Raw genomic sequence first — 13,897 nt, forward strand, 5'->3', positions numbered from 1 at the left:
GGTGACGATAATAACCTTGGGAAAGGAGTAAGTGGGCCGGTGGGCTTTGTTCATTGGCCCGTTACAGTGGGGCCCAATGGAATGGATTGTTCTCCATTTGCTAAAATAGCAACAAATGTCATTGTTTTATTTAGATTTTTGTTGGTAATAAACAATGATTCATCTTTATTTTTTCTTTAATCTTTACTGTAAAATCAATTCTTTGATGTGTTCTTGAAATTTTACATGTCATCTTAGTAAATGTATAAGCTTTTCAAATATGAAGTGGATTATATTTATTCTTTTGTTTAATAGTTTAAGGATTATTAGATAAATATTAATTACATGAAATTCTTATTTTCTTAGATTGTTATATATTATTACAAGTAAGAAATAATCAAAATCATTTTGAAGTTAAATTCATAAGATAGAATTAATAGTGATATAGAAAAATGATATTTGACATATTATCGACACCTCAATATCATTTGATCGACACTATATTGTTATATTAAAGAAGGATATTTGAACTAATGAAAGAATCAAAATTTGATAAATAATTAAATTCATAATAATATATGGATAGCTCGACTAATTGATCTACGTTTATAAGAGAAAAAATAACTTGATCGAGAGAATTTCAATTAAGGATAGAAAATGTCAGTATTTTGCATCTTATATCTTATTTCAATCAAATAATTATAATGACAAAAAAAATACTCATATCTTTTATATATTTTGTTTATTTCAGTCAAGTTATTTTTAATTTATTAATTTATTAATTATAGACAAATATTTTAAATTTAAATTTTAAATGAAGAAATATATTAAAAAATTATTTTATATAATATAAATTTTATAATTATCAACTTAAGACAAAATATTCCTATTGTGTGGTATACTGTACCATCATGTGCTAATTAATATGACATCTCCGATAGATAAATATGGATTTATAATTTGTCAAAAAATAATAACCATATGAGTAGATAACTAATTGGCTTCTTTGTTTGCTATCATATTTATAATCATAAAGAGCAAATAATTAATTGGCCATAGGTGGCACACAATTGCAAAAGCCTTATTTTTCTCCATACCATTAAATTGAGTGTCCCTCTCTCTAATTATGGTTCACCTTTTGCTTGTCCCTTTCCTTTGCACCCACCCCCAGCTTGCTTTTTTGATGAACTAGGAAGATAGATACCATGGCCACTACAGTTCATCAGTCATGGAGATTGACTCAAAACAAGCATTATCATGGTCATGTCTACACCAACACTGAATGGTCAGAATAAGAATTAAGAATTGCCTAATACTCCAGCTGGAGAACTTGCATTATTGTATGACAGTGGCTGCTCTATAGAAATAAATTGACATGTGATTCATCATTGGTTGATATAATATTATATCAGCACAGCTGCTCATCTCAATGTTATCAAGATTTGTGTAATGAAAAAGTTTATTGATCACTAAAACACCAAAAGAAGAGCTCATGGATCATCATCCCATGTTCAGCATTTCATGTGTAATAATTAAAATTTATGTTTGTTTTCTTGGCAAAGGACAGCCACTCAACAAACATTATGAGAACATTTCAAGCAGGCCCACTGATGAGATGGTCCTGAGTTAGAACAAAGATGAGCTCTTGGACATGGGTTCAATCATGACTGACCCTCCCAAGGTAAAATATAGAGGGAGGGATAACACCAAAGCAGAATCTCCTAAGCCACAGTGGTCTAATTCTTTTTCTCCTAGTAAAAATTACGAGGGACATCATAAACCATGGTTAGAGCATATGGTAAAATTCTTCTCGTGTGAAACTCTATTTCTATGATTGTCTAGGAATTATCTTTCTATCCTCAATGTATGTACGATGTTGTAGAAATTATGACCTCTCTATTATATATACTAGCATTTGTGTGTGGCTCGTTAGAATCTCTTTGGCTTCTATGGAACTGTGTAATATTTTTTAGTGCATACTTGGTGATATTAATTATATTTTTCAAGGCCGTAATAAAATAGAGGGATCTCTTTTTGTTGGTAATGCATTTTGTTGGACATTTTGGTGCATACTTGGTGATTTTAATTATTATTTTTAGTCCTATGATAAAAGAGAGGAATATCCTTTTGTTGTTAATATACCTATTCGATATTATTTAGAATTTATTGCTACTTCTAGGTGGACTAATCTTGTATTTATTGGATCTCATTTTACATGGACTAAAAGTATTAATATTAGATTTGATCGTGTATTTTCAATAATTATTTGTTGAATCTATTTGATAGGTTTTTCATTAAGCATATAGTTTGTTTAAATCATTATCCTTTATTCTTTTCAGTGGTTTTTAATTGGCGTTCTAAATATCAAAAATTTTATTTTTAAAAGTTTTTGATGGATTTCATAAGATTGTTAGATCCGATTAATCATAACAACACTATGTAATGTTAATTACTATTGTCATTGAATCATAGTTTTGTCATTGAATCCCATCGACGATGTTGGAAAATTTATTGTAGATGATCTACAATCACTTTTACGAGTCTTGTATCCTTCATACGTCAAAAAAATTTAATATTTTTATTTTAAAATATCAAAATTCAATTACAATTGTTGGTTTCAGATTGATTTTGCTACGTAATGTTAATTACTATATTCTTTCTAAGGTTACTTGTTTGAAATAGTTCCTTTTGTTCTGAATATACTTCGTCACTTATAGCTCACTTCGTTGTTATATAAAATCTTTCAAATTAGCTTGTTACTCTTTGAGATATTTGAATTGGGCTGAGATAGTGGAGAGCTATTCAGAATTATGGGCAAGTCTTGTTGGTTATTATGTTATTATTGTATAAGCATATTTTATATGTAATGAAATATTATCGATGAATCGAAATTGATATATCTTGTAAAAGTGTTAGAAAATCTCTCTTATTTGAAATTTTGGAATGTTAAGTCTAGTTTACGATGATATGAACTTGTGGTAATGATTAAAGTTCTAATTGTATAAATTACTTAACTTATGGATCTATAAATGTTGTTCATGTTTGTTAAGTTGGCTTGGGTTATCATAAATATGAATTATCGAGCGATGTGATATATGATTATAAACTGTACATGTTTTATAGATGTGAATTTGATAAAATATTTTTCGATGGCCTCAAATATTAGTTTGGATCCTGGATTGGTTTGTGATGAAAATTTTAATATCATCGATTTTTTTTTAAGGGCATGACACGAACTGTCAACATTTTATTATTATTATTATTATTATTATTATTATTATTATTATTATTATTATTATTATTATTATTATTATAGATTTCAGATTTAATTTGGTGTAAGAGTTGAGTATATTGCATATAATTTAATAGTATGAAAGAAAATTATTTAAACAAAGTAATAATAAAAAACAATGAAATATGGCTCTTAAGCAGCCACCTGCCATGTGAACCTTCTTGGCTGGATTCAGCAGTTTCTCTTAGCTTCCTCTTCCCCGTGTCTCCTGACCTCACAGTACTCGATCTCCCACCGAATTGAGAGAGAGAAGATAAAGAATACAGAGCAGAGGAGGCAGAGGGCAGCAAAAGAGAAGCCTTCCGACACAATCCTTTCTTCTCCATAATCATTGCCGCATTTCTTCCACTCCAAGGCAAGAAAACAGAGTGGCAGTGGGGATGCAGGGCAGCGCCAGGAGGAGGAGCTTCACCAGGAATGGAGTGGTCGCGGGCTCCGTTTGGGAGGCGCGGATGAGGGTGGACGCCGTGAACGGCGGGATCAAGGTCTTCAACGGCGAGGAGAGCCGCGACGGCGACGGCAACGCCGACGAGGAAGGAATGCGAGTCTACCGCAGGCTGCGGAGGAACCAGAGCGACAGCATCGCCGCCGGGCGGCGGAGGAGGATCTGGACGCCGCCTCCGTCATCGGCGTCCTCGATGAATGGATCGATCGGCGGAAGTCCGATCCCGCTGCACAAGGCGCGGTCGGAATTGGCCGAGGATTCTCGGGAGTTGGGAGGGGTAGGGCGGGTGCGGGTGCTGGCGATCGGCGACGGTAGTGAGGGTGTCGGTGGAGATGATGGGGAGGTGGAGATGGAGGATGAGGTGGGAAGGGAAAGCTTTGATGACAAGGAGATGGATCTGCCGGTGGAGAAAGGGAAGAGCGTGGAGGAGGAGGAGAAGACAATTAACCAGGTCCACGAAATTCCTGCGTCGTCGCCGCCGGTTGTCGAGAAGAAGCAGAATTGTGCTGAGATTGCGACCTCACCAGCTGCAGAAAAGCAAGAGCAGCAGCAGAGTCAGAGGGCAATCGATCCAGATCCTATCGAACCACCTCCTTGTAAGTTGTTTATTTCCTCAAGGATTCACGTAATTCCTTCAAAAAATACAGGAAAATAAGTAGAATTATACTGTCTCGTCATCAGATTCAGAAAAGAAGAAGATGAATCACAGGATAGTTGACCCAGATCCTGTCGAACCACCTCCTCGTAAGTTCTTCTTTGTGCATTTCTGAAACCAGACGTAGGAAACAAGCAGGGTTTTACTGAGATTGCATCATCTTCAGATGCAGAAAAGAAGAGGATTAATCACAAGATAATCGATCCAGATCCTGTCGAACCACATCCTCGTAAGTTGTTCTTCGTTATGCATATCTGAAACCAGATGTAGGAAACAAGCAGGATAGAACTGAGATTGTCTCATCATCAGATTCGGAAAAGAAGAAGATGAATCACAGGATAATCGATTCAGATGCTGTCGAACTACGTCCTTGTAAGTCCTTCTTCTTTATGCATTTCAGAAACCAGATGTAGAAACAATCAGGGTTGGACTGAGATTGTATCATCTTCAGATGCAGAAAAGAAGAAGATGAATCACAGGACAATCGACACAGATCCCGTTGAACCGCCTTCTTGTAAATTGCCTTTCTTCCTTGTTGCTCTTTTTTCTTCTTGATCTGACTCTTTCTTGGATTTTGCTGCTGACCAGTTGAAGGGGCAAAGAGAATGTTTGACAGCAAATCTGGGCACCACAATAGGATGCAGAGCATTGGTGAGTTGCTACATCATCCCTAACAATCTGATACTTTTGTACAGATTTCTCATTTCCCTACAAAAGATCATACCAACATGCTGAATTTTTCAGTGGATTTGGTTATGTGGCGAGAGATTCCGAAGTCGGCATTTGTTTTCGGTCTCGGAACATTCATTCTCATGTCATCTTCCTATGCCAAGGATCTCAATTTCAGGTGAGGATTCGACTGTCTCAAATCAGCATTTCTCAGGGATTTCTTGAAGAACCAGATGATGTAGCTAACTTCATCAAGGTGTTCATGCTGCAGCTTAATATCAGCAACTTCCTATCTTGGTCTCATCTATCTCGCACTAATTTTCGTTTACAAGTCCATCTTGCACAGGTAATTCCTCCCCATGAGACCTTCCATAGATCATCGCTTTTCCTCTTCTTGTGTTTTGGTCACAAATTATACGTTCTGAAGCAGAGGAGAGAGTGTGGAGTACGATGAAAGCTACATGGTGGGTGAAGAAGAGGCCATCTGGCTTCTAAGGCTGCTCCTCCCTTACATAAATGAACTACTGCTTAAGATAAGGGCCCTTTTCTCTGGAGACCCTGCAACTACCATGAAGGCAAGAAAGAGTTTGGCTTCCTCGCTCTGTGTTTTTAGCCACCTGTTTTCTTACCACCCATGCAGCTTTCTAACACCGGTAAATTCATGTCGCTCTGGCAGCTGGCTGTGCTACTTTTCGTCATGGCCAGGTGTGGAAACTCCATCACCATTTGGACCCTCTCGAGACTGTGTAAGTTTCTGGATTTCGACAGAAGGATTCAAGTTCCAAGTTACCATGCAGTAGATTGATATGCTTGTAATCTTCTGCAGCGTTCTTTGGCGTCTTCACTGTACCAAAGATCTGCTCTTCCTATTCCACCCAGCTGGCGAAATATGGTGAGCGACAAGCGTTCTTTTTGTTACATACAAAGCTCAGAGAGTGAGTAATGGCTCTCTGCATTTGGTTCCTAGATTGCAACCCATGGTCAGCTTTGTGCTGCATTCGATGAATTCGAGACGTAGCCTCAAAGTTACTCCTTTGTCCTTTTTCCACGTGCACTGGGGTTAACGAGGAAGCATATTAGCTGTGTGATTCAGACTCGGGATCAGATCTGCTAATGCATGTGTTAGGACAGTGCATGTGTCTTCCTGAGTCTTCCAAGAAATTACTGCTTGTTGGTTGATATGGTAGTTCTTGAGGAAATTACCCTCAAACTATAATAGGAATCATTTACGACTTTTTAGTCAGCTAAAGACCACCAACTTTCTAATTCTTGAATGATATGCCAAGTTTATTTTTGTTTGTTTCCATCATATCAATTATGATCCTACACATGAAGCTAAGCTAAATGATGAAACTGCATTACATGCAGGTAACTTCTGGGTGGAGAGGATTAGAGATGGGTGGGAGTCATGCAGCCACAAGAAGGCGGTGGCAGCCGCCATCTTCACCCTCATTTGGAACATCTCCTCCACTGTTGCTCGCATCTGGGCTGGTAAGGCTCCTCCTCTAACAACACCATCACCAGTTGTTGCCTCGTGATCTATACTCCTTAATGCAATGTTCTCGGGCAGTGTTCATGCTGGTTGTGGCTGTAAAGTACTACCAACAATGTGTAGCCGAGGAGTGGCCTGGGCGAGAAGAGGTGGTGGTGGTGGAGGAGGTACAAGAAGTTTCCAAGCCGGCACAGAGCCTGGTGCAGCCGCCCGGGCTGCACCACCGACACAGAGGTGGGACAGCAGTGAGAGAGAGAAAGCAAAAGAAGGGGATGTAGGAAGAGGTGGACAATTGTGAGTGCGTGGGTCCCCCCGAAAGCAGTAGAGTAGGACAGCGTAAAAGAGACTCATAGGAGCGAGAGAAAGAGACGACGAGGGAGGAGGGAGGAGGGTGGAGGGTGGAAGGAGACTGGAACGTTGTGGTGTTTGGAAAGCATCTTTAGCGAGGAGATCGATTCTATGTGCGTTGTGCGTTTCCATCTGGCTTTTGTCAGGGGGAAACGGTAATAAACGTAGCCTCACAGCACATGGCGTCTCTCTCTGCTGTTCCCTTTGTTTCTTGGGATGAACGTATTTTGTTCTCTTGGACCACTGACGTCATGAGCCATCTTTTGGACCACTGATGCCACCAACCATCTGATCTGATGCAGTGTCAACGATCGATCGATTAATTTTATTGGTTTGCACCGCCCATTCTGATCCTATAAATTAATATAATGGTTAACATTGCCTAATAATTTATATTAAAGAAAGAAAACAGATACGAAGAAAGATAATTAATTATCTTAGAATTATTATAAAGATTAAAATTCTTTATGGCTAACGGCCTAGTCATCAAACGGTCGTAATCGATGATCAAAGTCTATTAAAATGATATTGGTCGAACCCATCAAAGTTGATCTACAAGTTTATACATGCAGTGAGTTAACTCATCAATCCTATTCGATTAATTGATGTGTGCACTAATCAACAGAACAGGGCCAACATGACCTTTACGACCAATGCATCTCTCATCACTCAACTCAATGTTTCCTTAACAGGGAAAACGTAAGAGATGCTTGATGTGACTTTTAATATCTTCTTATACTTAATGCTCCCTAACCTAATTTGATGAATTGTGTGATGCATTTAGCATAGCGTTTGTGGCCTGAAACATCCCCTTTATATGGGGTTCTTTTGATGAGGACAAAGAAATATTTAAAGAAAATATTTAAGTACCCAACATCACCCAAAGTATTTCTCTTATGTACGATGCATTCAAAACATTTAACACATCTAAAAATATATTAATCAATCCCTTTCGGTACGGTATACTCATCCAAGATTTAAACATCAAAATATTTAATGTGTCTTAACCAAATAAAGTTGATCCTTATAATCTTCTTGTATGATACATTTGTTCAAGACAAACGTGTGAATCTAGCGTTCTTTTGATGTCGCATAGGAGCCCATCGGTTATCTCGACTATGGTGTTGCTGTTTTCCATGCATGGCCGTCGATGTTATTATTGCTCCATCATCTTACTGTGCTTCCGTATCGTGTCGCCTTGATACTTGATATTACAGCTGATCTTTATAACTGTTTCTCCGGTGAAACCTTCAATTGCTGAAGCTTATGGTTTCCGCTTACCGTGTGTGTGATTCTTGCTGTGCCTCTTTTAATCCTTTAGATTCATCTGACACTATTTAATGGATTAGTTTCAATATTATGCATTGGGTTTTTGATATAGGTGATGTATCAGCTTCATTTTCTCAACTCATGAATGGCGGAGACCATGACAAGTTCTAATTCTTTGATTGAATGACTACTTGGAGATGCTGCAGGACAAGGAGGGAATCGCCCCGAACCAGCAGAGATTGATTTTTGCTGGGAAGCAATTGGAAGATGGCAGAACTCTTGCAGACTACAACATCCAGAAAGAGTCGACACTTCATCTGGTTCTGAGGCTTCGGGGTGGAATGATGATCAAGGTCAAGACACTCACAGGCAAAGAAATCGAGATCGACTTCGATCCCACCGATACAATAGATAGGATCAAGGAACGGATCGAAGAGAAAGAAGGGATTCCATCTCCGCAGCAAAGGTTTGTGACCAACACCTGTGTGGCCATCGGACTGTCATCTCATGAACTCTTCCAGGATTCTGACAAATCGGTGTGGTTTCTCGTTGAGGCTTATCTACTTAGGGAAGGAACTCGCTGATGACAAGACTGCCCGGGAATCCAACATCGAGGATGGTTCTGTTCTTCACCTTGTGCTTGCTCTGAGGGGTGGCACTTAGTGAGGACGTCAAGAATGTGTTCTGTAACCATTATGTGATGAGCACATGATTTAAGCGTCAAAAAACATTGTTTGTATTTGCTTTACAGTGTTCATTTTCCTTTTTGTGTCATTTTCTCTTTGTATTCTTTTCCCTACTTCAATTAGAAGATAAAACGAAGTTGAAAACGTGGCTCCAAGTCAAACACCATATCATTCTCTCAACCAAAAGTAGTACAGAGATCCTACTTGTGGCTCGCCCCACGGTTGTCACCGGCGGTAGCCTTTGCGACGTCGGAGGCTGTGGTGCCGGGCCGGGACTTGTGGTACAGGGTGAAGTAGCCGATGGCGGCGACGATCAAGAACCCCCCGGCGGCCATGGTCATGAGGCTGAATGGCATGTTCCGCCGCTGGTGCAGCACGCCGCGAGCGTTGGCCTCCGGCGCCGCCCTCCTCGACGCGTTCCCGTTGGTGTTGCTCATTGCTCAGTCACTCTCCCTTCTCTCTATCACTCTGACGGAGAGGGAGAGGAGGGGGTTTTGAGGCCGGTGGGGCAACGGCAGCCATGCATGCGTGCGTGGTGGAGGGGACACGTCGCCGTCGAACGGTCCTTCACTTGTGAGACGTGGGAGCATGCATGGCTTCCTCTTGTACGCGCTCAATATATAGGATTTGGTTCAGCATCCGTCCTCCGACCCGCTAATGCTTCCCTCTGAATCATCCCTTCCTCATCTCTTATCTTACCGGATCATTTGGTTCAGCATCCGTCCTCCGACCCGCTAATGCTTCCCTCTAAATCATCCCGTCCTCATCACTTATCTTACCGGATCATTTGGTTCAGCATCCGTCCTCCGACCCGCCAATGCTTCCCTCAAAACCATCCCTTCCTCATCTCTTATCTTATTGGATTAGTCGGACATGTCACATGCCATGTGTTCCTTCTTGACATGCCATGTAAATATTATAATTAGTGGTGGAGCCTCTCTAATATGGGGATGACAGATGCTACATCATTAATGATGGCCTTCCTTGTGTGTCTGTATCGCATTGATGGAATCGGTCAATTGCCAGCACATGACCCCGGCGACAAATGCAGGCCCATCCACGTGTCGTGATCCATCTCACCACATCCGGAGCATGCCTCCAGCCTTCAAACGCCGTACAATGGCCAATCAGGAAATGATGCGGATGTGTCTGGTCACGTGATCATGATATCGGCCGGCCGCATTTTGCTCCTGGTGTCTCGGTCAAGACAGCTCATCCTGACCTCATGTTTGATAACCAAAAATAAATACTTTCCCTGCGCTTTTTCTTTCCACCCTACCACCCGCGTCATTGGACAACTAGGTGGAGCCCAGAAACATAATCTTTAGGGCCATGTTTTCTTCCAATGACAAAGCAGGTAGACCGATTCCGTAGGAGTTGATCTTAATCAACGCCAGTTGGGGTCATCCCCGCGTTCATATTTGCCACGGAAACGTCAAAAGAACAGCATTCGAAGAGGGCGGAGAAGGATTGAGCGAGAGCGAGAGAAATGGCTTCGGAGCGTTGCTGCTTGTTCCTCGAGATCCTCATCTCGATCATCCTCCCTCCCCTTGGCGTATTCCTTCACTACGGCTGCTGCAGCGTACTGATTCCCATCCCAATCTCTCGTCTTTCTTCTTCGTTTCGCCCCTTCTCGCTATTCTTCGGATGTTGATTTGTTTTTTTCCTCTTTTTGTTTCATCCGAAGCTGGAATTCTGCATCTGTTTGCTGCTGACGATTTTGGGGTACATCCCTGGGATCATCTATGCCATCTACGTGCTCGTGGCGGTCGATCACCAACCCTACCGGACGAGCTACTATGAGCCCCTTGCTTAGGGTATGCATCTCGACTCTTTGGGTCGGTCAACTTTATTGTTGCATTGCTCTATTAGTTTATTATATGATTCTGCTTAGGATTTGGGTGTGTTTAATGTCATTATGCTTAGATTTCCGAGTTTCGCAGTTACATTCACATCATACTTCTATTTCCACGTCAAAGATCAATTCTTGTTGCCGCATTCTAAAACTTGTTGATAGCCATCGCCGATGATTTGTAATTTGTGGTACACTAATTGCTATAATAGTGCACATATTCTTCTTTATTGCTGCAAATACCAATCACATATATCGGTTTCATACTGGAAGGACAATTGAAAGGGAGAAAGATTGTTTTCGTGAGGTCAGGCTCGTACTGGTGATCCTTGTCTCATGATGCCTACATTCTGTAAACCTCAATGGGTATCCACTACAGGGTTGTGTTTTCTCTAGCGTGTTCAACCCCACAAGTAGCCAATGCATACTTACCTCTTATGGATTTCAGAACAATGATTCTGCTCTAATGGAAGACAAGACCAGATTATTTGAGTTACTTGACTTGCTATCAGATGTTTTTCATACTAATATGTACCACGCAAGTTAATTAAATCTGGCGACTTCAGCATTTATCCATATGCTTTGCCAATTTGACTACATGTCTTACAACTGAAAATAAATATTGTGAATAATCATATTCTAATATATACATAGAACAGAGAGATGATTAACTTTGTCTGCAGAATTCTGTTATAATATTTATTTCTACTATAAACCATAAGAGTTTATACATTCGTGTAACGAAGGAGTAATTATGAAAAAAGGAATTGGTCTTTTTCTTACCCTTCCTCGTTTAGGCCATCAGTCACATTTACTACATGTCGGAAAATTTTGAAGCTAATAACGTGGAAATCGTTGTTTCATTTTGAAATTGACTTTATTTCATAGCTTAGTATATTTGGACACTTTATACTTATGTATGTTATCATCAGGGTACTCATCAAAATAGATTTTCCAAAGACTATAGCTTGCTAATTCTTTTTTAACCTGCCTGCTTCATTATACACTATAAGGTTTATTAGCCATCTTTCAGTGTTTCTTATTTTCTTTTAACCTTTCAAAAGAGTTAATGTTATGATCTGTATCGTATTCACACTTGTAATGGTAAATCATAAAGAACTCTTATGTTTCATATCTTGGTAGCTGTTTTGTTACACTAGGTGCCTAGTTGGATTGTATTTTTATGTTGTGTTGTTGGATACTGCGTTTTTATGCTATCCATGGCATAACATGTGTGTCTTTTACCTGCGTTTCCTGTTGAAGATATGTGATAATTACAAAGAATTTGTGAGAGTCTTTGTGCATTTGACTCCATCAAGCTGTATTATGGTATTCATCGGTTAATACACCTTTAAAAGACACTCCTGGATAGATACCAGGCAATGAAATTATTAGGCTTGCTTTCAAGTTGTTCCTGGTGAATAAGATTCTTAGTTTCTGTGGGAGAACCAGTTAATTGGAATTCTTGCATGTTGATTGTTGAGACAATTATCTAACAACTAGTTGCACTGTAACAATCATCTAAATGACATGCTTTAAAAGTACTTTATAGAATAGGAAGTAGCATTGTAACAGTCCCATTCTTTTGCCATTTTAAAATTGAACTTATGCATACTGTAGGAGACCACCGCTTTTCTTCCAAAGATTGCTCATCTTTTTAGACAGAATCTAGCATTCATCAGTCTTCTTTTCCTCTCACAGACTGCAATATTACAGCTAGGAAGCATATAATTCACTGCTGTTAATTCACATTTGCGATCTGTGCATGCCTATAAATTCATGTATTAGGTGGGACAGCTGTAAAAGATTATTATAAGTTCTGTTTGATTGTTGTCACACTTCACGGAGGGTTCTTGTCAATTTAGCAATTCAATACCAATAGAATTCACAAGACAACAAATTTACTGCTCAATGACTAATTCTACACAATTCTAATCATTCCTTTTGAATGTCATTGTGGTTATGTCCTACATAGTCATGTGGTTTCTGTCATTTGATATTTGTCTTCTGTAGGAGAGTCAACCACGTAAAATCTATTAATATTTGACATTTTATAGGTTAATGATTTTTATGTTTTCTGATCATAGTTCATGTTGATACTCTGGTGCACGGAGATAACTGATTATAATTTTTTTTTAATGACCAAAGTAGATGCCTTAGGGAAAAATAATGTTTCTTCTGCTTGACTCTACTTGGCATGCAGAAGGAGAGCTAGTGTCTAAATGATTGCTGGTCATAAAACTTGAAGCTAAATGAGGACAAACCTATTGCACAAGTAATTGTTGTTTGCATAGATGTGATCATGTCATATTCAAGTAATTCAGATATTGAATATAATTTTGCTAAATGTTACAAAGTTCACATACTCTTGGCTGATGTCTTTTATCTCTACATGTAGGATGTTCCTTTGACGATGGAGTATTGCTCAAAAGAATTGTGAGTTCCAGGCCTGTGTGATTTTCAAAACTCTTGCAAATGCTTAGTATTATTGATGTCAATCATGTGTATGGTCTTTCTTATTATCTATTGGTAATATGTGAAACTTTCTTGTGAAAATTTCAGTGGTTTTCAAATAAAATTTTGTGGAATCCATTATATTTTCTTGACATGATTTTGCAATTATGTATGGTTAATTATCAATTTTAGTTTGTGATCATAATTAAATTATATTGTTTCTATCATATTATATTCCATCACAACATTGATCTCTTAAGGTGCCAACACATCAATGAATTTAGGTTGCCTATTGATTGGTATGTGGCTAATTACCTTTACATGTCATGTGTTGAAAATTACAAATATCATAAATGTTCTTACAAATATCTTAGATCATGAAAACAATTCTTTTGGCAAAATTGCATGTAAATTTCTGAAGGTTAGTGACTTTTATATTTATTTATCATAATACACATTTAGCATATATATCCTTTCAAAAATTTTAAACTTACATATATATCATTGTAATTAATCTTTGTTAGTTATTATAAGATAATTGTTAGCTAAAATTCTCATTTCATTAATACTCTTTAAAAACTCATTAGGATACTAGAAAATGATAAGATGATTTTCCTTGAAAATATCTACATTTTAGGTATTTTTTAATAAGTACTCCCCATTTTGGTTTTTCTTAAATAATTCCTCAAACTCAAAAATATTCAAACTATCTCTCTTCCATCATTGCCTCTGTCATTGTCCATTCGTGTATCGTCG

At 38.6% G+C, this 13,897-nt stretch overlaps 2 protein-coding genes and 1 long non-coding RNA gene across 4 annotated transcripts; all 3 read left to right on the top strand.

The window, feature by feature from the left end:
* Positions 1-3,417: 3,417 nt before the first annotated feature.
* Positions 3,418-7,123, top strand: LOC135581823 (reticulon-like protein B21). Of its 2 annotated transcripts, XM_065102874.1 has the most exons (13): positions 3,418-4,312; positions 4,398-4,460; positions 4,538-4,600; positions 4,681-4,743; positions 4,823-4,885; positions 4,960-5,022; positions 5,116-5,218; positions 5,312-5,386; positions 5,471-5,615; positions 5,717-5,786; positions 5,867-5,932; positions 6,409-6,531; positions 6,611-7,123. In XM_065102874.1, the coding sequence occupies exons 1-13, from the start codon at positions 3,652-3,654 to the stop codon at positions 6,808-6,810; spliced, it is 1,758 nt and encodes a 585-aa protein (XP_064958946.1). In that variant the 5' UTR covers positions 3,418-3,651; the 3' UTR covers positions 6,811-7,123. The 2 variants fall into 2 exon arrangements, with proteins under 2 accessions (XP_064958946.1, XP_009395290.2); XM_009397015.3 differs by lacking the exon at positions 4,538-4,600.
* Positions 7,124-8,346: 1,223 nt separating this feature from the next.
* Positions 8,347-8,812, top strand: LOC103981544 (ubiquitin-NEDD8-like protein RUB2). The gene is made up of 2 exons (XM_065102427.1): positions 8,347-8,615; positions 8,671-8,812. The coding sequence occupies exons 1-2, from the start codon at positions 8,347-8,349 to the stop codon at positions 8,810-8,812; spliced, it is 411 nt and encodes a 136-aa protein (XP_064958499.1).
* Positions 8,813-10,257: 1,445 nt separating this feature from the next.
* LOC103980576 (uncharacterized) lies at positions 10,258-13,293 on the top strand. The gene is made up of 3 exons (XR_671340.3): positions 10,258-10,417; positions 10,523-10,652; positions 13,086-13,293. It is a non-coding gene; the product is annotated as an uncharacterized LOC103980576 (long non-coding RNA).
* The last annotated feature ends 604 nt before the right edge of the window (positions 13,294-13,897 follow it).

Source organism: Musa acuminata, chromosome BXJ2-4, assembly GCF_036884655.1.
Source record: "Musa acuminata AAA Group cultivar baxijiao chromosome BXJ2-4, Cavendish_Baxijiao_AAA, whole genome shotgun sequence".
Classification (NCBI taxonomy): domain Eukaryota; kingdom Viridiplantae; phylum Streptophyta; class Magnoliopsida; order Zingiberales; family Musaceae; genus Musa; species Musa acuminata.

What these genes read in the sequence shown, in the direction of transcription:
- LOC135581823 (XM_065102874.1), top strand. Translation starts at nt 3,652, where the DNA reads ATGCAGGGCAGCGCCAGGAGGAGGAGCTTCACCAGGAATGGAGTGGTC. An exon ending in TTGGACCCTCTCGAGACTGT is followed by an intron (nt 5,787 to 5,866) that starts GTAAGTTTCTGG and finishes AATCTTCTGCAG; the next exon opens with CGTTCTTTGGCGTCTTCACT. An exon ending in TGTTGCTCGCATCTGGGCTG is followed by an intron (nt 6,532 to 6,610) that starts GTAAGGCTCCTC and finishes GTTCTCGGGCAG; the next exon opens with TGTTCATGCTGGTTGTGGCT.
- LOC103981544 (XM_065102427.1), top strand. Translation starts at nt 8,347, where the DNA reads ATGCTGCAGGACAAGGAGGGAATCGCCCCGAACCAGCAGAGATTGATT. An exon ending in ATTCCATCTCCGCAGCAAAG is followed by an intron (nt 8,616 to 8,670) that starts GTTTGTGACCAA and finishes GAACTCTTCCAG; the next exon opens with GATTCTGACAAATCGGTGTG.